Source organism: Epargyreus clarus, unplaced genomic scaffold (assembly GCF_041222505.1).
Source record: "Epargyreus clarus isolate Ecla_fem2 unplaced genomic scaffold, WU_Ecla_fem_2.2 ptg000009l, whole genome shotgun sequence".
Classification (NCBI taxonomy): domain Eukaryota; kingdom Metazoa; phylum Arthropoda; class Insecta; order Lepidoptera; family Hesperiidae; genus Epargyreus; species Epargyreus clarus.
The window spans coordinates 7,486,869-7,509,724 of record NW_027332217.1 but is presented as its reverse complement, the minus strand read 5'-3'; the positions used below and the strand labels follow the sequence as shown (position 1 = coordinate 7,509,724).

The 22,856-nt window shown below is 38.6% G+C and overlaps 3 protein-coding genes across 4 annotated transcripts in view; 2 read left to right on the top strand and 1 right to left on the bottom strand.

Moving 5' to 3' along the window:
* Nucleotides 1–1,282, top strand: part of sev (receptor protein-tyrosine kinase sevenless) — a 47,618-nt gene extending 46,336 nt beyond the window's left edge. The window contains exon 38 of the mRNA XM_073076573.1: nt 86–1,282. Coding sequence (XP_072932674.1) covers nt 86–489 — 404 coding nt within the window. The 3' untranslated portion in view covers nt 490–1,282. The remainder of the gene's footprint in view (nt 1–85) is intronic.
* LOC140744875 (uncharacterized) lies at nt 952–19,819 on the bottom strand. Of its 2 annotated transcripts, XM_073076567.1 has the most exons (12): nt 19,330–19,819; nt 16,876–16,969; nt 15,948–16,082; nt 15,640–15,753; nt 15,380–15,462; nt 15,224–15,296; nt 14,922–15,011; nt 12,810–12,875; nt 10,724–10,933; nt 3,684–3,881; nt 2,777–2,991; nt 952–2,218 (listed from the first exon to the last, which is right to left on the bottom strand). In XM_073076567.1, the coding sequence occupies exons 1-12, from the start codon at nt 19,688–19,690 to the stop codon at nt 1,974–1,976; spliced, it is 1,884 nt and encodes a 627-aa protein (XP_072932668.1). In that variant the 5' UTR covers nt 19,691–19,819; the 3' UTR covers nt 952–1,973. The 2 variants fall into 2 exon arrangements, with proteins under 2 accessions (XP_072932668.1, XP_072932669.1); XM_073076568.1 differs by lacking the exon at nt 15,640–15,753.
* A 711-nt stretch (nt 19,820–20,530) lies between these two features.
* Nucleotides 20,531–22,816, top strand: Tasp1 (Taspase 1). The gene is made up of 4 exons (XM_073076565.1): nt 20,531–20,832; nt 20,932–21,060; nt 21,148–21,962; nt 22,044–22,816. The coding sequence occupies exons 1-4, from the start codon at nt 20,805–20,807 to the stop codon at nt 22,185–22,187; spliced, it is 1,116 nt and encodes a 371-aa protein (XP_072932666.1). The 5' UTR covers nt 20,531–20,804; the 3' UTR covers nt 22,188–22,816.
* The last annotated feature ends 40 nt before the right edge of the window (nt 22,817–22,856 follow it).

Sequence of the window (22,856 nt, the reverse complement as noted above, 5' to 3'; positions counted from 1 at the left end):
TCGTGCTCCCATATACATTATTATTTAAATTAAAAAAAAAAGTCTAAATGTAACAAATTATAAAAACATGCGCTTTGTTTTACAGACGAAGAATTCCAAGAACAACAAATGGAACCGTCGCGGTTGCTGCCACAGCGAACTCCGAAATACATAGATCTTATGTACGACAGCGACTCGGGAGCGGGAACCATTACAGACGGATACGAAATACCGAGAGCACCCGTTTCCTACGCACCCTTCTCTAGACATAGTATAGTTGGCGTAGCGCCAAATAGACTTATTAAGCCACCGCTCTATCGAACACATTCCTTACGAACTAATACTAGACCACCGAATGCCACTATAATTCCCCTTCGGAATGGCGTAATTAAACGTGCCTCGTTGTGCGGGGCTCACGAGATGTTCGCGCGCGAGCCGCGGCCGAGCTCGTCACGTGACCACACAAACGATTTAGACTTTGACAAACATATTTTTAAGACTCCATTTTAAACTGTGATACTAGGCGAATTTTATATTCATTAATTTCTTATGACAAAGCTCCTTAATAGTGGGAACTAATATAAAGTATACGTAATTTTTCCTTATCCACCTTTTGGCAAGGGCAGGTAGAAAATGGGTTTTTAAGTCATCGATAGACTAACGTTAGGCAGCTAGTAATGTGATGAAAATATTATTTGAATCTCGTAGTAATGATAAGAATTAAAAGACGGCACGTCCCATTCCAAAGGAGCCTTAATAGCATTCCACCGATCGTTATTCGCTTATAGATATAAATAATTCTATTTAAATTTATTTATTGAATACAATTTGTAAATAAGAGAACCAATGATGTATATAATAGTTTTAAATAATTGGACATATTTTAATGTCTGTCTAGCGATGTTTTATCTCAATGTAAATTATGTTAAAATGGTGAATGCTGAGGTACGCATGTGAGAAATAAAATGTGAATAATATAGTAATGCATTTATTGTAAGTTACAACTATTTAAATGGAGATTTCTTATTTAAAAGATCTATTAGGACTCTGGGGTAAATCTTGTAATAAAGGAAGTTATACAAATTATGTGAAGTTTGATTACAATCTTAAAATATTGAAATTTAGATTTACAAATTAATTAACCAAATATCTACTAACGGATTTTTCTGCTTATTCAAATAAAAGATTTCAACGTAAACTAAAATAATTTCCTACGATTTAATTTCTCGTCAATTTAATTATGTCAATTATTTTAACAGCCCTAATACAGTCATTAATGACATCACTAATAAGATTTTAAAAACATTTAGATACGTCCTAGTCATATCAAAATATATAATGTCCCATAATTTTATTAGGCATCTTAAAGAGTACCTAATAGTGTTTAGATAAAACAAAAAACATATTCTAATTTGATGAACAATACGTAACAAACTACATTATTCGGTGAATAGGTGTGGATAGAAACATTATATCGGGTACAAATCTTATACAAGTATTGAATAAGTGAATAGTAGAAATGGAACTATTTTATTAACTGCAGTTGACAGAAATCGTTAAAAGTTAAATTATCCCTTAAATTGTATCTTCTAAGAGTTATTTTATCTTAAAAATAACTACTTGAGCGGAATGCTCAATATTTTTTTAATATTCTATAACTCTAAAAATGTGTAATTTTATACACCATTTATTAAATACAAGTATTGTATTTCGGCGATACCGATTTATTTTAAAATTTAATAATCATTAATCATAAACCTAATAATAATTGCAATGCCATTTTAGACACAAATATTTAATTTTCTTGACACTGCAATATTTTTGTCCGAATTTTTTTGTGTTCTAGGAATAAACTAGTCACATAACACTGTTTTTGCGCCGAAAACTAAGTTCACAAGTCAATAGACAGTACTTAGATCATTTAGAGTGATAATATATTACTATAGATTGCAAGCGACAGACTACACACGTCACTCACGTAACTTATCAGCACTTTAGTCACCATCCGCTGCTATTTCCTCCTTGACTCGTTTGTCGGTCTTGATCTGGTCGGTCGTGGTGACTGCAGCTCCCACTGCTGCGGGCTCATCATCATCTTGGGCATCGTTCTTGCTGTTTTCATGCAGCAAAACATATTCCCGTTGTGAGAATCCGAACTTCACAACGTCTCGCTCGAGCAGCTCTACGTAGCGTCGCGGCTCTATCTTCTTGTTGTTCACGAATGTGCCGTTCGCGGACTCTGTTGACGAATGCAAAGATGAAATTAATTTTGATATAATATTTGCATGTTCTATACTAAAAACTAGACATTGATAGTGATGAAATATGTCAAAAATTAATTTTCTTTAGTGCTTATTAAAATTATATTTATGTCTTATAGCAGTAGTGTACATTGTACAGTTGGGTACAAATATTAATTGCCAGCCATCAGTTCGCTCACTTACATGTGGATTTAAAGATAATGAAATTATGATAGATGATAAACATGATGAAACCTTTCATGTACTGCATATGTTCCCAGAATTTGGCAATTTTAATTGCACACCAAATACAGAAATGATTTTTTTTTTCTTCTTCGAGCGCTTTACTGGTATCTCCAAATAGGACAGATGATACGAATAGTAGAATATGAAATGCCGAGATCGATGATATAGGATCTAACACGGCGTCCCTGCGAGCCGTAATCGTGCGTGAAAAGCGTGGCGCGGTACTGTAGCACCGCTTGCTGCTTGCTCACCAAGGGGTGTTCCAGATCTCCAAATGGGATAGCTAGTACGAATAGTAGAAAGTTTCGTACCGAGATCGATGATATAGGGTCTAACGCGGCGTCCCTGCGAGCCGTCGTCGCGCGTGAAGGGCGTGGCGCGGTACTGCAGCACCGCGTGCTGCTTGCTCACGGAGGGGTGCTCCAGGGGGATGTCCGCCACGGCCTTGTCCCGCCCGAGCAGGAAGCACGACTGCCGGTGGATGTACAGTATCGGCAGCGCCTTATCACCCTTGAATGGGTAGAACCTGTCGAACAATACGGAAACATATATATCATATCTCTTGACGACCCGCGTGGCGGAGCGGTCGCCATACCGGTCTGACGCGCAGTTTCCCGGATTCTACCCCAGCCAGACAAAAATCTAAATTATAAATTTAGATTTCTGTTTCTGGGTCTGGGTGTTTGTGTATTTTTCTGTGTGTGTCCCCATAGCACCCACGATACAGGGAATCCTAGTGTGGGGCTGTGAGTGTAGACGGCGTTTTTATATAAGAATTTAACCTTCGACCAATTTGAATACCAGTCATTTTTCTGTCACGCGATTGACATTTTTATGAGTGTCCTATCACCACCAATGACAGTAGAGTCTTATCGTATCATAGATTTTAATTTGGCGGCAACACCGCCACACCTTTTTCTGCCTAATAACAGCAATCTTTAGCGCTGCTGTGTATAAAGGATGTGGTAAAGGAGGCATACTTAGCGCAGGCATTCCATTATCTGTGGGCGACCTAAGGTAAGAATGTAATCTTATCTGGGGTTGATTACAGAAATCCATGGGCAGTAGTCACATACCATCAGGTGGTCTACATGCTCGTCTGATACTATTGTATTATAAACAACAATGGAGACTGCAATGAGTTTATTCTCGTACGTATAGAACACGCGGGCCGACGTACACGCTCGTGATAAGAAAACATCTATATTTTGAACATACCTCCATCGCCTCTTTGGTTGTTTAGCGTCATCTGGCTCCGCGTACTTAATAACGACACCATTCACAGTGTTCGTATCTGCTGCCAACTTCCCGGAGAGACCAAAGTTTGGCTTCTCCTTATCTCCCGCAGCTTTACCTTCCTTCTTGACTTCAACCTTGCCCCAACTGTAGTCTTTATTCTCTTCGGCATCTGTAAATCTGAAAAAAATAACATAAACATGAGTATTTACACATATACATTTAGACTTGAAAAATTGGGAATAAATCTGGATTTGCTTGAAGGCACATTGATAAAACAAGTGTGTAAAGGATGGGGAAGCCTCGCAAAATTGGAACGATGGTTTTTTCTTGTAACGTTCGTGTTCTGGAAAAATTAAGACAGAGAGAAGTGTTAAGCGCATAGATTAAAGATGACGTTGTCGATGCTCGCTGCCCTGGATTCCGAGCGTAGACAAGTGATATTGTAGGATTGTGGGTATGACTTTTACCGGTGGGTCCCAGTGTTTAAATTCCAGGCATATATGTTTGATTAATTTATCACTTGCTTAAACAGGGAATATTGTAAACAAACATTGTTCTCCATAAATTTCTCAGTTGTATGAAGTCTACTGATTAGCCTCAGTTTGGTAGACTATAGCCTAAGCGAACCTGCTTCTAAGTGGCGATTAGACACAATTAATGATGATACACGTGGTAGAACCCTATGTGGTTCGATTCCGACCACATCACGGCTGAATGGTGTGGTAGAGAGACATACTTTTCAGTTGCATTATGGCTTAGTCCATAGGGGTAACAATGCATTTGTGGTCGACATCAAGTAAGAATCTATTGTCTGTGAATGATTACAGATGCCCGGGCGGCAGTGGTCGCTTATCATCACGTGGACTGCGTGCTCGTTACCTATTTCTATAACCGTAGTAGGCGTGACTAAATTGACAAGTCGAAAATGTGTGCTTTTCATACTAATTTTAGCGTGTGTCGTGTATGTACTAATGTATATAACACTAAAGTACTTAGCTGTGCGTGGAGTAAGCGTAGGATGCAGGACACTAAATAAACTACACCACACTACGAACGGAAAGCACACAGTTTATTACGGCACACAGAATAGTCACAGATAAAGTTTACAGAAGGAGAAAGAGCACAGAGGTAAGCAGATAGTTCACAGCACAAGAAGAAAGTCAAAGCATAGAACACAGTGAAAATAAATCGCGAAACAATAGGCAAGAAAAACGTTACAAAGCGTCAGCGGTTTAAGCGAGCAGCGTGGGGTTAGCGCGGAAGTAAGATTCACACTGGCGCGCGGTCCGCGCGGGGAATACGGGCGGCCGGCTAACGATGCGCCGGAGTCGATAATCCCGTTACGCGTGACGTCACGCTAAGACGTTCGTTTCCATTAAACCGGGCGGACGGCAGCTGATACTTATAACTTGATGCATTATATATAATTATTATTTATTTGCGTGAATGTACAATTGAGTGAACGTAATGAGTGTGCTTGGAAAATAATGTAAGTGTAATGAGAAATATTTGATGTATGATTTATATTATATTTGTGTAGTGTAATATTTATATATTATATTTGTGTAATGTAATATTTATATATTATATTTGTGTGGTGTAAGTTAATTATTACAATATAGAGAATAAGTGTAATGTGGGAGTAGCCCACATCACTCCCCCCCAGAGACCTGGTTAGGGGCGATAATAATCCGGAAATCGGACTTGACGACCGGAACGTGTAGTTTTGGGAGAGACAGCGTGAGGATATGGAGAAGGAGTAGGTATCGTAGGAGACAAGGTAAGTGGAGTCGGCGCGGGATCTGGAGGTAAGTTGGTAGGACCTGCAGGCATATCCACGGGTAATCGGACATCTCGCTCGTCGGTGTCGGTGAGTACGAATGCGGGTTTCAAACGATCAACCGTAACTGTCACAGATTTGCCTTTGACAAGTAATTTAAATACTTTGTCACCTTTTTCCAGCACCTTGTAGGGGCCTGTGTATGCTGGTTGAAGAGGGGCACGCGAAGCGTCTTCTCGGAGGAAGACGTGTTCAGCAGTGGCGAGCTCTTTAAATACGAACACCCTGTTTTTAACGTGGCGAGAAGCTGGAATAGGCTTTAACTCCTCGGCGAACGATCGTAACCTCGCTGTAAATTCTGACAAGTCAGATGTAGTTGGGGTGTTGGGATCAAAAAATTCACCGGGGAGTCTTAGTGGTTCCCCGTATAGCAACTCGGCTGACGAGGTTTGTAGGTCCTCTTTAAAAGCACTACGGATACCAAGTAGTACCAGAGGCAATATCTCTGACCAACTGGTAGACGCGTGGCAAGTAATGGAAGCTTTAAGCTGCCTGTGGAAGCGTTCTACCAGTCCATTACACGCGGGATGGTAAGCGGTTGTCCGTCTGTGCTGGAATCCAGTGGCTTTTGCCAGATATTGAAACAGCGCGGACTCGAATTGTCGGCCGCGATCTGTGACAATGACTGTAGGCACGCCGAATCTGGAGATCCAGCCAGAGATGAGCGCTTTAGCCACCGTTTCCGCGGTAATGTCAGTGATAGGTATTACCTCTGGCCATCGCGTGAACCGGTCTATGGCCGTCAGGCAGTATCTGTATCCGTGTGATGGTGGAAGGGGACCTATGAGGTCGATGTGGACATGCTTGAAGCGGGCACGTGGCAAATCGTAAGTGCTTAAAGGAGAGCTCACGTGTCGACTAACCTTCACACGTTGACACGATAGGCACGTTCTTGCCCACTCTCGGCAGTCCTTTCGCATCCCAGGCCACACAAACCTTTCAGCCACAAGTTTGACAGTTGCTGAGGCACCAGGATGGCTCAAGGAGTGGAGACTCTGGAATACCTGCTTCCGAAATCCCTTGGTGACAAAAGGCCTGGGAGTCGGTGTACTGACATCGCAGTACAATGGAGTACGACACCCAGGGTAATTCATTCTTTTAATACGGAGCGTTGAGTCGTCAGCAAGGTATTGAGCCAGTTCCTGGTCACCTTCTTGGGCTGAGCTAAGGTCAGTCAAACAAACTGGTGCTTCCAGTTCATCGACGCGAGACAAGGTGTCGGCAACGACATTATTTTTGCCGGAAATATGCCTTATGTCGGTCGTGAACTGGGCGATGTAGTCAAGGTGTCGGAACTGCCTAGGCGAACAGTTTTGCTTTCGTTCATGAAAGGCAAAACTGATCGGCTTGTGGTCAGTATATACGGTGAAGTGCCTGGCTTCGAGCATGTGCCGAAAGTACTTAATAGCTTCGTAGATCGCCAGAAGCTCACGGTCGTATGGTGAGTACTTTATTTGGCTCGGACTCAGCTTCCGAGAAAAGAAAGCTAACGGCTCCCACGTGCCGTTGTGAAACTGCTGCAAAACAGCACCAATTGCAGTGTCAGACGCATCTGTGACCAACCCTAGTTTCGCCTGGCAACTGGGATGAGCTAGCAAAGCTGCATTGGAGAGGCTTTCTTTGGTCTCCACGAAGGCCCTATGAGCGTCCTCAGTCAGGGTTATGGGTGTAGATCCCTTACCTGCTCCGGTGAGTAATGCGTTAAGGGGCGCTTGGATCTGGGCGGCGTTAGGCAAGAATCTCCTATAAAAATTCGCCATGCCTAGAAATCGTCGCAAAGATCTAATGTCCTTAGGTGGTGGGAAGTCCCTAATGGCCTGCACCTTCGCGTCCAATGGTTTTGTACCACTCTCCGAAATGCGGTAACCGAGGAAGGTTACTTCGGATGCCCCAAATACGCACTTGGCGACGTTAATCACCATGCCGTAATTTCGGAGTCTGGTGAAAACTTGACGAAGATGGTCCTCGTGTTCGACTTCGTCCCTGCTGTAAATTAAAAAGTCGTCTAAATAACAGTAGACGAAATCCAACCCGCGCATCATCTCGTCCACAAATCGCTGAAAGGTTTGTCCCGCATTGCGTAAACCAAATGTCATGAATGGGAATTCGAACATACCGAAGGGCGTCGTAATGGCCGTCTTCGGTATATCTTCCTCACACACAGGTATCTGATTGTACGCCTTGACCAAATCAATTGTACTATACACACGACAGCCAGCGATGTTATGGGCGAAATCGTGGATATGCCTGATGGGATACATGTCGGGGATGGTGCGGGCATTAAGTTTCCTATAATCGCCGCATGGACGCCACCCGTTGTCCTTTTTAAGGGCAAGGTGTAATGGGGACGACCATGGGCTCTCCGAAGGTCTAGCAGTTCCGTTGGCCAACATGTCTTCAAATTCAGCACGGGCTATTTTTAATTTATCTGGCGCCAAACGTCTGGGTGTGCACGAGACAGGTGGACCAGGTGTAGTGCGGATATGGTGCTGGGTGGTGTGTGGTATCAAGCGATGAGTACCAGCAGGTCGCGTGATATCGGGGAATTCGCGCGAAAGTAAAAGATGGTAACGTGAATCGCCAGTGAGAACCTTTACAGAGTAAATGTCGCTAGCATTGCAAGCCAGTGAAGCTGGAGAAGACAAAGTTGTTGTGTTATCAATTAATTTTTGGCTTTTACAGTCTACAATTAAATTATAATGACACAAAAAGTCTACTCCTATAATAGGCTTGGTCACATCAGCCACCACAAAACGCCAGGGATAACTACGGCGTAACCCAAGATCTAGAGTAAGGTGTGCAAAACCATACGTCTTAATGGAGGTCCCGTTGGCCGCAGTAAGCTGGTAGGTCGTAGGTGCTCGGCGCTCTCGAAGTTGAGATCGGGGGAACACGCAGAGGTCGCTACCAGTATCGACCAAAAATTGGGTCTTCGTACCGCGATCAGTTACGAAGAGGCGACCTGGAGTGGTGGAGCAATCGTCCGTCGCCATTAATGATGATTGCTCGTGGCGTTTCCCGACTCCTTGTAGTCGCACGGCTTCAGGCACTTGTGCGCTCTGGATCCGAATGTCTCGTGGTACCAGCAGATCGGGTACATGCGGTATCTCGAGGCTGATCTGGATGCACTTCGCGATGATGAACGGCGCCGCCTCGGCCCAGAGCGTTCCGTGCAGCGTGACTGCCGGGTATGCTCGTCCAGTTTAATGGCAAGACATTCGACCATCCGCTTGAGTTCGGCAATCTCGCTGGAGGTGCTGCTGCTGGGTCCAGGTGCGTTGCAAGATGTGGAGGTGGCAGCGACGTTCGGTGGTGCTGCTATCTCCTGCACACGGTCAGCTAGCTCGGCCAGCTGTTCCAGGCTTTCTGAAGTTTGGCATGCTAGCACGGTCTGGATGCTGCGTGGCAGGCGGTTGCTCCAGATGGACTTCAGGAACTCTTCTGGAACATTCGGCCCGGCTAGGTCTTGCAGGTGGCGCAAGAATTGCGAAGGTTTCCTGTCACCCAGCTCCTCGTGGGTCAACAGCTGGCGGACCTTTTTTTCGTGCGAGGCGGTAAGTCGCTTAATCAGCTCAGACTTAATTTTTAGGTACCGGTTGTGCTCGGGCGGGTTGACAATAATGTCTTTTACGGCCTTAGCATGGATTATGTCGATGTTACTAACGACGTTATTAAATTTGATAGAATCCTCGGTAATCCCAAAATTATCGAATTGCGTCTCTAATAATGCAAACCAAATATCGGGATCGTCTGGAGAAAATGCGGGCACCTTCAAATTAAATTTGCACATTTCCGTTGATTGACGTGCCTGGTCAATGGAAACGCACATTTTTCTTGCGCGCCGAGTAGTGACGCCACGTTGCGATCCAACCGTTTTTACAGAGTCACTACTGTCGCTATCTGCGTTATTGCTCATTTTAAATGTTCTAGCGGGGTCACCAATTTAGCGTGTGTCGTGTATGTACTAATGTATATAACACTAAAGTACTTAGCTGTGCGTGGAGTAAGCGTAGGATGCAGGACACTAAATAAACTACACCACACTACGAACGGAAAGCACACAGTTTATTACGGCACACAGAATAGTCACAGATAAAGTTTACAGAAGGAGAAAGAGCACAGAGGTAAGCAGATAGTTCACAGCACAAGAAGAAAGTCAAAGCATAGAACACAGTGAAAATAAATCGCGAAACAATAGGCAAGAAAAACGTTACAAAGCGTCAGCGGTTTAAGCGAGCAGCGTGGGGTTAGCGCGGAAGTAAGATTCACACTGGCGCGCGGTCCGCGCGGGGAATACGGGCGGCCGGCTAACGATGCGCCGGAGTCGATAATCCCGTTACGCGTGACGTCACGCTAAGACGTTCGTTTCCATTAAACCGGGCGGACGGCAGCTGATACTTATAACTTGATGCATTATATATAATTATTATTTATTTGCGTGAATGTACAATTGAGTGAACGTAATGAGTGTGCTTGGAAAATAATGTAAGTGTAATGAGAAATATTTGATGTATGATTTATATTATATTTGTGTAGTGTAATATTTATATATTATATTTGTGTAATGTAATATTTATATATTATATTTGTGTGGTGTAAGTTAATTATTACAATATAGAGAATAAGTGTAATGTGGGAGTAGCCCACATAATTATTTGTACGCTTTTGTTAATTGGGTTGTATAAAAAATTAACTAGTTGTGTGTGTGCGGTAATAAAAACCTGTTAACTTACCTATTTATTCACCCTATAAATTAAACAATCCTAATGCTTACAACGATTAAAAAATATATAAATGTATATAAACATAATTATATTATACAAGTCTATGTGGTTCCCGCCTGGTTTAATCCCCACTAAACTGCTAATTCGCTCTCAAGTTGTTGCGAGCAGGTGCAGTCATACAATTTACTATCGCGACGCGTTTCATTTCTATATTCGTATTGACGACCCGCGTGGCGGAACAATCACCATAGCGGTCTGACAAGCAGAGGGTCCCGGGTTCGATCCCGGGCCAGACCAACATCTAAATGATGAATTTAGATTTCTGTTTCTGGGTCTGGGTATTTGTGTATATGTCTATGTGTGTGTCCTTGGCACCCACCCACAGAGAATCCTAGTGTGGGGCTGTGAGATGTAGAAAGCGTTTATTATTACAATACTAATATATCCAGAAGTACCTGGTCTTCCTCTCCCGGGGCTTGTCCGGGCGCTCCCGCTCGGGGCTGCGGCGGCGCTCGTCGCGCGGGAAGCGCTCGCGGGGCGGCCGCGCCTCGCGCTCCGCCCGCGCCTCGCGCTCCGCCCCGCGCTCTGCCCCACGCTCCGGCCCACGCTCCGCCCCGCGCCGCGGCTGCGATCTGAACCGCCCTTCCGGACTTTTCGACGGCTGTCTGTGGATTCAAGTTATTTCATAATACAAAAAATGTAAATTGATGCACACAATACGAGCAATAAACCGCTTAAAGGATGGCTCAAATCATTATCTGTTAAATAACCCATTTAGTAAACTGCAATAAATATATTTTTGATTGTGATTTGATTTGATTTGGCAATAAAATGTATAAACATGTGAGGGATATATAGTTTCGAATGTCTATCTATGCAAGAAAAAAATAAGTAATTACACCAATTTTTAGCGTTCTTTCAAGGTTTATGTCTATCTATTTGTCTTAATGTTAGAAATCGCATTAAACCAAAAGTATTGAATTGAATACAATAAGTTCGTATACCATATCTTGTTAAGTTAAGCTTTAGATTTAATATTTATTTGATAAAAATCGATCAACTTTCAAGAGTTACTACAATTTAAAGTCGACAAGTAATTTTCGTAACAATCCATGACAGATACATGCGGGATGGAGAATTTTAGTAGCGATTGCTTGATTAGTTGCTTGGTTAGCGGTGTGCTTGATAGACAGCATTGCACAATGAACATTTACTAAACCAAACGCTATAACAAGCACAGAACATTTTACTACTAACTGCCAGTATAAGAAAAGTTGTAATACTTTAATTAAGTCTTTAAACTAAAACAAAACAGTCAAGAACATTATAATTATTGAACAATTCCAATTTTTTGCGATGAAGTGTCCCCTACACTAATGGCAATGCTATTTGGCTCGCTAACGCAAGACCACACCCGCTCGAGCCGACATTCACCTAAGGGAACGTACCGATACTACGTGACCCATTTAGGAGGGGCGGGAGGAGGGAAGTCTTTAAAATATTACGCTGAATCACAGGACCGGAGAGGGGGGTCTTAGATTTTTGCCACGTAATCGAATTCATCGCATTCATCACGTTCGCAATACTACGTAACAATTTGGGGGGGGGGGGGTTCTTAGCATATACTACGGGTGGTCACCGGAGGGGGGAGGGGTCGAAACATATTAAAAAATAGGCCACGTAGTAAGGGTACGTTCCCTAATGACAGCAGTGACGTATGCTCTAAAGACAAATACCCTCCTACCCATATACACTACAAATGTAATTAAAATCCGACCACAAGGCGTAAACTACTTTCATTATTTTTTCCAAACTATCACTGCAACTACACGATTGGCATCTAATTCTTCCGTATAGTGACACACATTCGCTGTCTGGCGTCATACATACAAAACACACAGTACAACTCTCTCGCTAAGATCTCGCTAGCTAGCGTTTTGTTTTGTCGTGTGGACTGAAGAACCACAGAAACAGTTCGTTGGCACATTTGTGTATGACACAAGACTTGGGTCTAGCCGTAGGTAAATTACAAATATTCTCGCCACGCAATCGGTTATTTGACAAATACATAAAGCAATATACTTTCGGTAAGAATTAATTTTTATATGACAACTAGCTGACCCGACAAAGGTTGTTACATATAAATAAAAAATGTTAAGGGTGAACACCCTTATCACTTAGGGGTATGAAAAATAGATAGTAGCCGATTCTCACACCTACTGAATATGCATATAAAATTAGGTGAAAATCGGTAAAGCCGGTTCGAAGGAGTACGGTAACTAACATTGTGACACGAGAATATTACAGGGTGTCCCGTAAGTACCACGGCAAATCCAATTTGTACACGCAGTTAACGAAAGAAGATGAAGAGGGCTGAATTTTTCAAAAAATATAAAACAATCGATAGTGCAAAAACGGTGACACTTTTACTAAGGTATTTTTTTTTTCTCAGAGAGGTCAGACCCTCACCTATGTTCTCCTCAAGTTTGTCGTGGTAGTTACGCGACACCCTGTATATATCAGATTACAAGTTATATTTACCTCTGATGTGGCACTGGCGGTTTCTCAGGTCTGGCTGGTGGCCTCTCCCGACGCACGTCACGGTTTCTGAAATCCGATAATAAATCCAGTTTAAAACCTATAACAAATAATACCAAGCATGTTGGATAAAAAGCAACACATTCGCCGAAATAAAAGAAATCACACAGGGCACCCATGCTCCATAAAAACATCAAAGAATTTACACCCAAATAGAATAATAACTCACGTTATTTTAAAAAGATATGTTCTTTATAATTAACATCAGAAAATGTAACTCATCGACATTGAAAATAATACAAAAAAATACATTTTTATTTACATTAATTCACTTTAGAAATTGATACAACCCATTTAACCAACTGTTTGAAAACAATTCCTAATTTAAATTTAAAAAAAAGTGCTCCCATTTTCTTTCAACATTCAAAATTAGATTTAGAGGATTATGACTTCGATTAAAAATAATATCACTTAATATTATGATTAAACCTGTATTAAAATCAAGATATATATATTTAGTAAACAATAAAATATTTCCAATGCGAGGAGGCAGTTATTGGACACTCCTTCACACTTACCATAGTATCATACTTGGAAAAACGTTGCTATTGACGATATAAATACCTACTGTATTTCATCCAATCGTGGATTTCTCTAACTTGTTTTGAATATCCAATACACCGTGATCACAAGAAAAGTGATAAGTGATTTACAGTTGATATAGAAATTATTCTTTGTGATCTGTTAAAGAATTTCATATGTTGTTCTCATTTGACTGAACTTCAATTTCTTTTATCCATATCCGTTCCCATTTAATTCTGTTTCTTATTAATTCCTATTTGTCATCGTTTCTTTAATTATTTTTTCTTTGTTAGTATCTATATGTAATTGTATATCCAAACTGTATTCCTAAATTGGGTATTCCTGATTTTACAGTATTCCAGCCTTCCTTAATAGTTTTGTCTTATGTATTCTTGAATATTCTCTTGTTCCTCTAGGATTCCAATGTTATTCGATTTGCTGATGGATATAATTCTGTACAAACAATGGTCCAGTATTGTGAGTTATTCATATCAGTTTATATTTAAACATCACATCTAATCAAATGTTTCCATCATGAAATTAGGTAACTCATTTTCTATTTACACAAATCTTCTATTACAATCTATATCCGTATTATTCTCTACAGTGTACATAAGGAAGCACATTTACAAATTCAAATATGCTTAGTAATACTACTCATTATGAGAAATCTGATGCTACAAAACCATCTTCAAAATATCCTTCATTTTCCCAGAAATTTACTTTTCTTTGCATTCTTCTAATTTTGTTCTTGAATCTTCAAATTGCTTTCCTTAAAATCCATATACCACATTAAATATAATTCTATGTATTCTATATTTTATATATTCAATATATTTTTCGCAAACAATCATCATTCCAGCTGAAGTGTGTAATTTCTCCAAAATTCAATACTGAATTATGAACGCAAACAAGTAGTTTTTATAGCATAAAGTGTTCAGTAAGCAGCCAGTGTAGGTCAAAATATACTATATAAACATGACCCAGAGTTTATCAGACAGATAAATTGTTCTCGATACTAAAAATCTCAAAACGTATACGAAGAGAAGCCGTGTTCCATTATGCGCCTTTGCATTCATGTATTTAGAAACAAAATCGCCACCAAGGCTGTTCTGAACTGAATATCACTTCTTGATATCATTATTTTCTGAATAAAAATAAAATATGTCACAGTTTTGCAAAACTTCGGAACGAATGTTTTAATAGTCTCATACACGCCTAGAGATAGCATCGTTTAATGTAAACAACTTTAAAAAATGTTGCAACTGTAACATGTTCTGACCGAACTCATTACTATTTTCTGTAGAGATGTCACTGTAAAAACAAATATATTCGTTTAACGTCGCGAATTATACACTATGCAGCTTAGCGGCCACATAAACATCAATGTCTTTAGTATAATTGTATAAACTTTGAATTTATATTTCATAGTAGATTTTACGAAGACAATAAATTTATACATAATATATTTTTTACATATTATTATTTAGAGATGAAAAGTCGGGTATTAAAAGAAAAAGATGTTGTACATACCTTACAGGTGAGAATCGATCCTCGCGTGGTTTTTCCCTCTTGTCTACAAATTCCCTGTCTCGGAATCTAGCAGGTTCTGGAGGTGGACGCCTATTAAAAAAGAATTTCAGAGAGATTAATAACAATAATCCAATTTTTTTTTTTGAGTTTGGTTGCAATGGGGAAATATATTTTAGTCTAAAAGAATACCTTTGTCCTCTCCGTTCAAAGATTCTTGGTTCAATTCAATTCTTTAATCAAGATTAGTCGATTGGTGGTGGGATTTTTCTAGTCATGTAACATAATATCCAACATTTACATACCTTTCGCGGTAGTCTCTATTGTCACCAAATTCGCGTCTTTTTGGCCCTTCATACTGATTGTACCTCTCGTTGGCTGAAATCATATTTAATATTACGTCCTTTAATTTTTAAAAGAAAATTTAGTGTTTTATTTCATGTCAATAATACATCACTCACCTCTTGGATCTTCTCTGTAATAGGGCTCTTCTCTTGGTCTTTTGTTGTATTGCTCTTCAGGTCTACGATCTTCATATCGTGGTCTGAAAGATAAGACAAACCTTTGTAATAGAAGTAAAACTTTTTGCTTTTATTGTTTTTTTAGACATTGCATTGTCATTTATATATAAGGTAGACCTGTACAAAAATTATTGAACTATACTGAGGGCAAATCACAAAAGATATACAATGTTAACTACTTATATTCTTAAAAGTATTACCTTTTAAATTCATCATAATCTCTTTGCCTGTATCCATGTTCCATACCAGAATTATCATACCGCCCACTTTGCACAAATTTGTTTCTATCAAATTTTTCCCTTTGTTGTGAAATTCTGGAATTGGCAATATTAACTAAGTACCTTTAAGTCATAGTTCGTTGGTCGCACTTTGTTGGCTTTGCGAAGACATGGGCAGAGATTTTAAAGTAGATCACACGTTAAATAATCATACCACTGCAAATAGAACCTAATCCATAGCAATATACATACATACATAGAAATCACTTTTAACTATAGGTCAATCATACCTGTCATTGCGTTGTCTGTCATAATTATATGTTTCTTGTTGGTACTTGGGCTCCCTACTCGAGCCTCGGTAAAATCGTTGAACTTCTTGGTCACGATTGTAAGGTTCAATGGAGGCAGAACGACGGTATTCTTTTCTGGAAAGTTAATATATATATATATATACAGTGTAAACTCTTTATAACGAATTTCAAGGGACCGAGCATATTTATTCGTTATAGAGAGTTTTCGTTATAGGGAGGGAGGAGAAAAAATCAACCCAAAACCAATTGCAATCATTTCTGTCACACTTTTTCGTTTCTTTAATGCGTACTGGCCATCTTGACAATTTCAAAGTTGATTTACAACTGATAATACGCGATAGGTGACCATGGTATGTATAGTAACTTAGACAGATAAATTCCTGCAGACAATGTAATCTAAGAATAATGGCACACGTGTTAAGGCAAATAACAAGAACAAAAGCGAAACGTCCGTTTATGAACCCCGTAATCTTTCTTAAAACTTTCGGCACCTCAAAAGGTTACTTTTTTAGCTGCTTATAAAACAATTCCAGTGTAAAAATATTGTTCTCGTCTAAATATGAACGTATTTCTTCGTAATAGAGAGTGACTGTTGCGTTATAAAGAGTGAATCAATGTATGGGTTTTAATGTAAACCAATCAGTTGAACTTATTTCTACGTTATAGAGAGTTTTTCGTTATAGAGAATGACGTTACAAAGAGTTTACACTGTATATAGTTGTTATAGCTGAGTAGCACTGTATATAGCTGAGTTTACACTGTATAATGTCAATATAACAATTTAGGTGTGATTTTGATTTTTGAATAATTATAGCAATACTAATATGTCCTCAAAAAGCTATACTGCCATAAATATTACATTAATTCAACAATAATTCACACAATATAATAAATGGGAAGCACTCACTGATAATATGTGCGTGAGGGTTGACTAGCCTCTCCAGATGAGGCTCTGCGTTCTTTCACCACACTATGCAAGCGACGTGGTAATGGCTCTTCATCTAAAAAAATATATAAATGCAAATATATCAAAAACTTATTTGTCATTGATCATATAGGTATCTTTTAACTCAACTGTAGGGTAATGTTTTTATGGTGGTAGTACCCTTTGTGGTTCAAGTTCCAGCTTAATCCTCAGGCGTAGAGGTATATTAGTGACCAACTCAGGAAGGTAACTAATTTTATCTGTGATTGATTACATATGTCCATGGGAGCTTTCCAACCACTTATCATCAGGTGAATTGCATGCTCGTCTGCTGCTCCTATATTATATACAAAAAGCGTGGATGTATGAATGTCTTCCTTCTTTTACATGGCCTATAACCAAAATGGCTTGACACATTTAAATATTTGAGGTGTCGTTGGATTTGTCCCAATTTTGGATATCACAAAGTCTACATTACTTCCCTTCTCACAAAAGTATTTTCACAGGTCCAATTTTTTTGGTTTTTTAATAGTTAAAATTATTTACGTAATACTCTCTTTGAATTGATATTGTGAAGACACTGCATGCCAAAAAATGTACAAATATCTATATTTACAAGGTCATTAATAATTTTCTGCAATAATCATTCCATTTCCACATATTTCATTATTTAGGCACATTTGCTCAAATGTTATCTTTACTTTTATTTACGGCCGGTCTCAATTACTTACTAACCTTTAACTAAAAGTCAAATTAGCTACCAAAAGTAGCTAATGACAGTTGTTTGCGTTTCAATAACTCAAGATAGTTAGAAATTTTAACTTTTACTATTTATCTATCTTTGGGAGGGCTTTGCGCTTATCATAGTGAGCCATACAAAAATGACATAAAGCGTTTCAATAACATTCTGACAGCTTACTTTAGTTAGTTTGAGATACCATCTGTCAATATTTTGCTATCTCTTAAAATTGGGCGGTAATCGCCAGATAAAGCATTATAAATAATATTTTTTCCTACAATAATGGTGTTATTTTGTGATTAAAGTGTTAATAAGAAGTATGAGGCTGGTATATTTAATTCTGGTGCAAAAAACAGAAGCTGTAGAACGCACAACCTAAGTCAAAGGTCGACCTATGATTTTCCAAAGTTGTGTTAAAAAGTGCTTATTAGTAATTAGTTTTCATTTGCTATTACGGTGAAAGACAATAGCGTGATGAAACACATAAGAGTTCTTTAAAATGTTCTCAAACGCGAGTGAAGGCTACCAATTCGCATTTGGCCAGCGCAGTGGGATTTGACCAATGAATTTGACCTATATACTTTGAAGAGATCCATGTCCAGCAGTGGGACATTAGCTTGACGTGGAATTATTAGTGTATGTATAATAAAATATTGTCATAAGTAATAAGTTGTAAGTATTCAGTAATCAAGGACACTTTAATAACATGTAACTAACACATGTGGATATATAAAATGTTATATAAAATAAAAACAGTGTATTAGATTATTTTCTTGTTTTTCTTGTTAAATATCCCAATTATATTTTATATTAAATAGGCGACATATGCTGTCAAACGTCAAGTGCGTTTTGTTATTTCAGGTTCGTAAATATTTTATTGGAATTATATCGTAATTTAGGAAATCTACCTTTTTATGTATAATTATGAATGAAGATTTGAAGAAGGCATAATATTACATAAGCTTTCACCACTTAAGTGAAATTAATAATTTACTTAACGATATTAAACATTAATCAATTTGGTTGAAATGCAAAAACGGAACGCTTCATAGGGACACATTTGCTTACCGAAGACGTTAACTTTACTAAAGTTGTGAAATTTTTTTAATTGAGACGACAGTAACAGATAGTTTGAATTTCACTGTAAAACTCTGGTAGCTAACCGAGTTTAACTGTTAGTAGATTATTGAGACTGACCGTTAATCTATCAAAGTAATTCCACATTTCCTTTTGCAAATGGTAGAAGTCAGTGTTCAAGAAGAGTTCTATGTGAACCAACTTTAAACAAATTATTTTTTATTTTACCTAGAATCAGTAGCATATACACATAATTCTGTATTTGTAGATACACTTGTGATGTCAATTGGCATAGATTTTAAGATACAAGTTCAATCGCATTATTTTCCGTAACAGCTAGAGTAAGTGTCCACTACATTCTACGCAGGTAATACAATACCAAAAATTCTGAGTACTGTAAATTCGAAATAGGCACGATCTTTACAGTGGAAACCAAAATACGGTTTACTATACATGCTAAGCGGATTATTACATATTTTAACGTCTTTAAAGAATTTAACAACAATATTAACGTCATTTACATTGCCAATTAATGAAATTCGTGAAAATTGTTTGGCATGTAGCCATGTTTGTTTACAGGAATTGATTGTAATTCGCAGAGAAACGAGATAAATAATTACCTTCGCTGTCTGTGGAATCCCGCGATCGCTTATTCTTATGTTTATGCTTCTTTTTCTTTTTAGTGCTAATATCATCATCGTTAATTGAAAATTTGTCGCAAGATATAACCGACGGTGAACGCCTCTTCTTTTTACTATGCTTCTTCTTCTTCTTCTTATGTTTACGTTTTTTGGAACGTTTGTGGTCATCGGAATTGCTCTCGGAATCAGAGGTATCAGCGTGTTTTTTCTTTTTCTTGTACCGGTGATCAGACTCGGAAGAATCTTCGCTCTCACTATCAGATGAACTGGTTGATTTATCACTCATATTCGATTCTTCAGACTCATCAGATGATGCGTGATGACGCTTTTTTGACTTCATTCTCACCGATTACTTTTCTTTTAGGAACAATCTCACAAAACACAGAAGTCACAAAACAAACGTGTTGTACGAGCTGCAAGGGTGAGGCAGAGACGGCCTCAGTACTACCAACACGCTAACTGGTAGTAACACTACCAACATAACTGACAAAATAAAAGTAGTGGCCAGTGGCAAGGTGACTATAAAGAGTATAGTAACAATTTAGTACGAAAGAAAGAAAAAATAATGGTTTAGATGTAATTTCAGGACCGTAATGTACCGAGGAAAAAAATAACAAGCAAATCTAAATCACATGCATATTCCCTATTAAAAATTATTCGTAAAGCTAATGGTGTTTCTACACAATGCTCTATACACTGCTCCTCGTGTTGTTGCAATTATTTCCGTCGCGGCCACATGATACCCTACGCGTTGCGCCGCATACTACAGTGGCTATTACAAGGGAAAACTCTTTGGGTTACTCTTTGATGATTACGACATCTGGATTACCGATGACAAGTATTGTATTTTTTGTACGAAGTGACTTATGGTATAATTATTTTCGCTCGTTATGCCCGACGGTGGTGTGGTTACGCACTTCACTTGCCACTCATCGAGTGTGTGGCCGCGCAGAAATAACGAATAAACAATAGTATATAGCTATTTCTTAAAACCGTCACACCTATGCGCCACACTCACCGAAAAGTTTGTCCGTGGAAGAAAACTTAATGGAAGAACTAGACTTGGCTTTCAGCTTACTCTAAGAACACGCAACTTTATCTGTCGTGAAGTGTATTGACTGACGTTAGTGATTTGACATTATGAAAATGACAATGACAATCAGGTCAAGCTAATAGCTATCAAGCGGTCAATTAGCAACATCACCGTGTGAGCGTAATTCAAAGTGCTTCTTGTAATAGATATGCACGATATTTGTATAGATTTTTCTGCTTATTCTATAATTTAGCGTTAATACCATGTGTTTGTCAATGAAAAGTACGTTTATCAACAATTCTAATAGCGTTATATAAAATAAACACTTACAAGCTGTGGGCAAGCTGAAGTTAAAGATTAGGAATATCGCCAATTTGTTATTGATAGACTTATTCCTATAAGACGAATTTAAAATTAAAACATGAATGGTTTTATAGCTTTACACTGTGGTAAGTAAAATGTAGTAGTACGTACGATGTTTTCTATTAAATGTAAATAACTCTGTGTGCGATGTGTTTATTTTTTAAAATGTGACTATTACTGCATAGGAGCAGGCTATCACAGTGATTCTTTGAAGAAGGAGTATCAAAGGTTGTGTCATACGGCATGCAAGAGAGCAGTGGAGGCTTTACAGGGAGGTGGCAATGCTGTTGATGCTGTGGAGAAGGCTATTATTGGTATTATTTTAACTTTATAGAAGTTTTTTGTATAATGAAAATGTTGATATACATACAGATAGAAAAATAATAGGCTTAATGTTTCAGAATTAGAAAACAGTCCTCTTACAAATGCTGGTTATGGTTCCAATTTAAGTTGGGATGGACTAGTGGAGTGTGATGCTTCTCTAATGAATGGGCAAACATTGCACTTTGGTGCATGTGGTGCTGTTTCCAATGTGTGGAATCCCATATCCCTGGCAAAACAAATTTGTATAAAGCAGTGTGAAAGTTTATCTTTAGGCAGAGTACCACCGTGCATCCTCACAGGGCAAGGAGCAAAGTCCTGGGCAGAAAGGATGGGTTTAAACATAGTTGATGATAAAAAAATGATCTCGGCGAAATCTTTTCGTAATTACAAACATTGCAAACGAAAACTAAAACGCTATTCTCTTCAGAATGACATACAGTTCAGCCCCTTAGATACAGTTGGAGCTATCTGTGTTGATTCTAACGGTATTGTGGCATCAGGAGCAAGTTCCGGTGGAGTTTCTTTAAAACACGAAGGCAGAGTTGGTCAAGCAGCATCTTTTGGCAGCGGAGTATGGGCTGTTACGAGCAGAGATGGAATAAAACCTTCGATAGCATCATGCACATCTGGTTGTGGAGAACACTTGATAAGAACTCAATTAGCAAAGAATACTGCAGAGAGTTTGCTAGATACTTCTCCAGTTCTAGGTTTAGATAAGTGTTTAAAAGAACATTTCTTGGAATCACCCTTCCTATGGGATATTTCGGAAAAATTAGGTGGTGCCTTAACACTAATATTTAATCCACAAAGTGGGGAAGGTGAACTCTTATGGGGTCACACTACAAAAACAATGTGTATCGGGTACATGGGTACAGACAACAGAAAACCAAAGGTATAATTCTCAAGTTACCAAATTATTCTTAAAATTAAATTATTTATATAACTACAAATAATACTGTTTTGTATTTTTCAGTGTACAATTTCTAATTTACCACAAAAAGTTGTAACTGGCCACAAAGCAGTGGTGTCCGGCATACCCTTCAAAGTTTCAATGCAGCCTTGTCCAGTATTAGAGTGGGAATTGAAGACTGATACCAGTATGAATGGATCTCTTTGATATAGGATACTTGTTACTATAGTAGTTACATAATTAATTAGGTTACATATCACTTATTTTTGTGTGATACATGCATGAAAAAGCGTCATTTAAATATGTATAATAGACAGTATTTATAGGTAATTTAGACTGATTCAAAGTTTATAAAATATGGAGAATTCATATATTGTGAGCAGTGTCGTAGCTAGGGTCTGTTTTGATGGGTGGATGAAAGTGCACAACCTTCTGAGGGACACATTTTGCAAGTCACATAGAGAAATAAAAAAATTATAATGAAACTGCAAGATTGGGTTGTCAAAATTTTCGAATTTAATGAATGGTGAATTGAAATCTTGTCTATTGGTTCAATTTTGCCAGTATGTGGTACGTTTTGCAGGTACATGGCCCTAGGTATGATGCTGATTGTCAGTAATATTTATTTTACTAATGCCATAATACTAGCTTCCTATTTAACTTGACTGATTAAAATGTATAATGAGCAAGATTTTCTTTTACATATACCTTATGGACATGAAATATTCATTCCTCTTTGACTAACTTATTTACACAAATGAATGTAATACAAAGAAGTTGAGAATTTCATATAAGCAATGTAAATTGTAAAAATAAAAATAAATTTGATATTGTAACATTTTCTTTTTTTCAGTTATATCTATGACTTTTCCCTTT

Excerpts from the sequence above, each read along its gene's own strand:
- LOC140744875 (XM_073076567.1), bottom strand. The coding sequence starts at position 19,690 with ATGAAGTCAAAAAAGCGTCATCACGCATCATCTGATGAGTCTGAAGAA. Across the intron at positions 16,083-16,875 it reads CCCTCACGCACATATTATCA|AAAAGAATACCGTCGTTCTG; the intron begins GTGAGTGCTTCC and ends TTAACTTTCCAG. Across the intron at positions 2,992-3,683 it reads CAACCAAAGAGGCGATGGAG|GTTCTACCCATTCAAGGGTG; the intron begins GTATGTTCAAAA and ends ATTGTTCGACAG.
- Tasp1 (XM_073076565.1), top strand. The coding sequence starts at position 20,805 with ATGAATGGTTTTATAGCTTTACACTGTG. Across the intron at positions 21,061-21,147 it reads TGTGGAGAAGGCTATTATTG|AATTAGAAAACAGTCCTCTT; the intron begins GTATTATTTTAA and ends TTAATGTTTCAG. Across the intron at positions 21,963-22,043 it reads CAGACAACAGAAAACCAAAG|TGTACAATTTCTAATTTACC; the intron begins GTATAATTCTCA and ends TGTATTTTTCAG.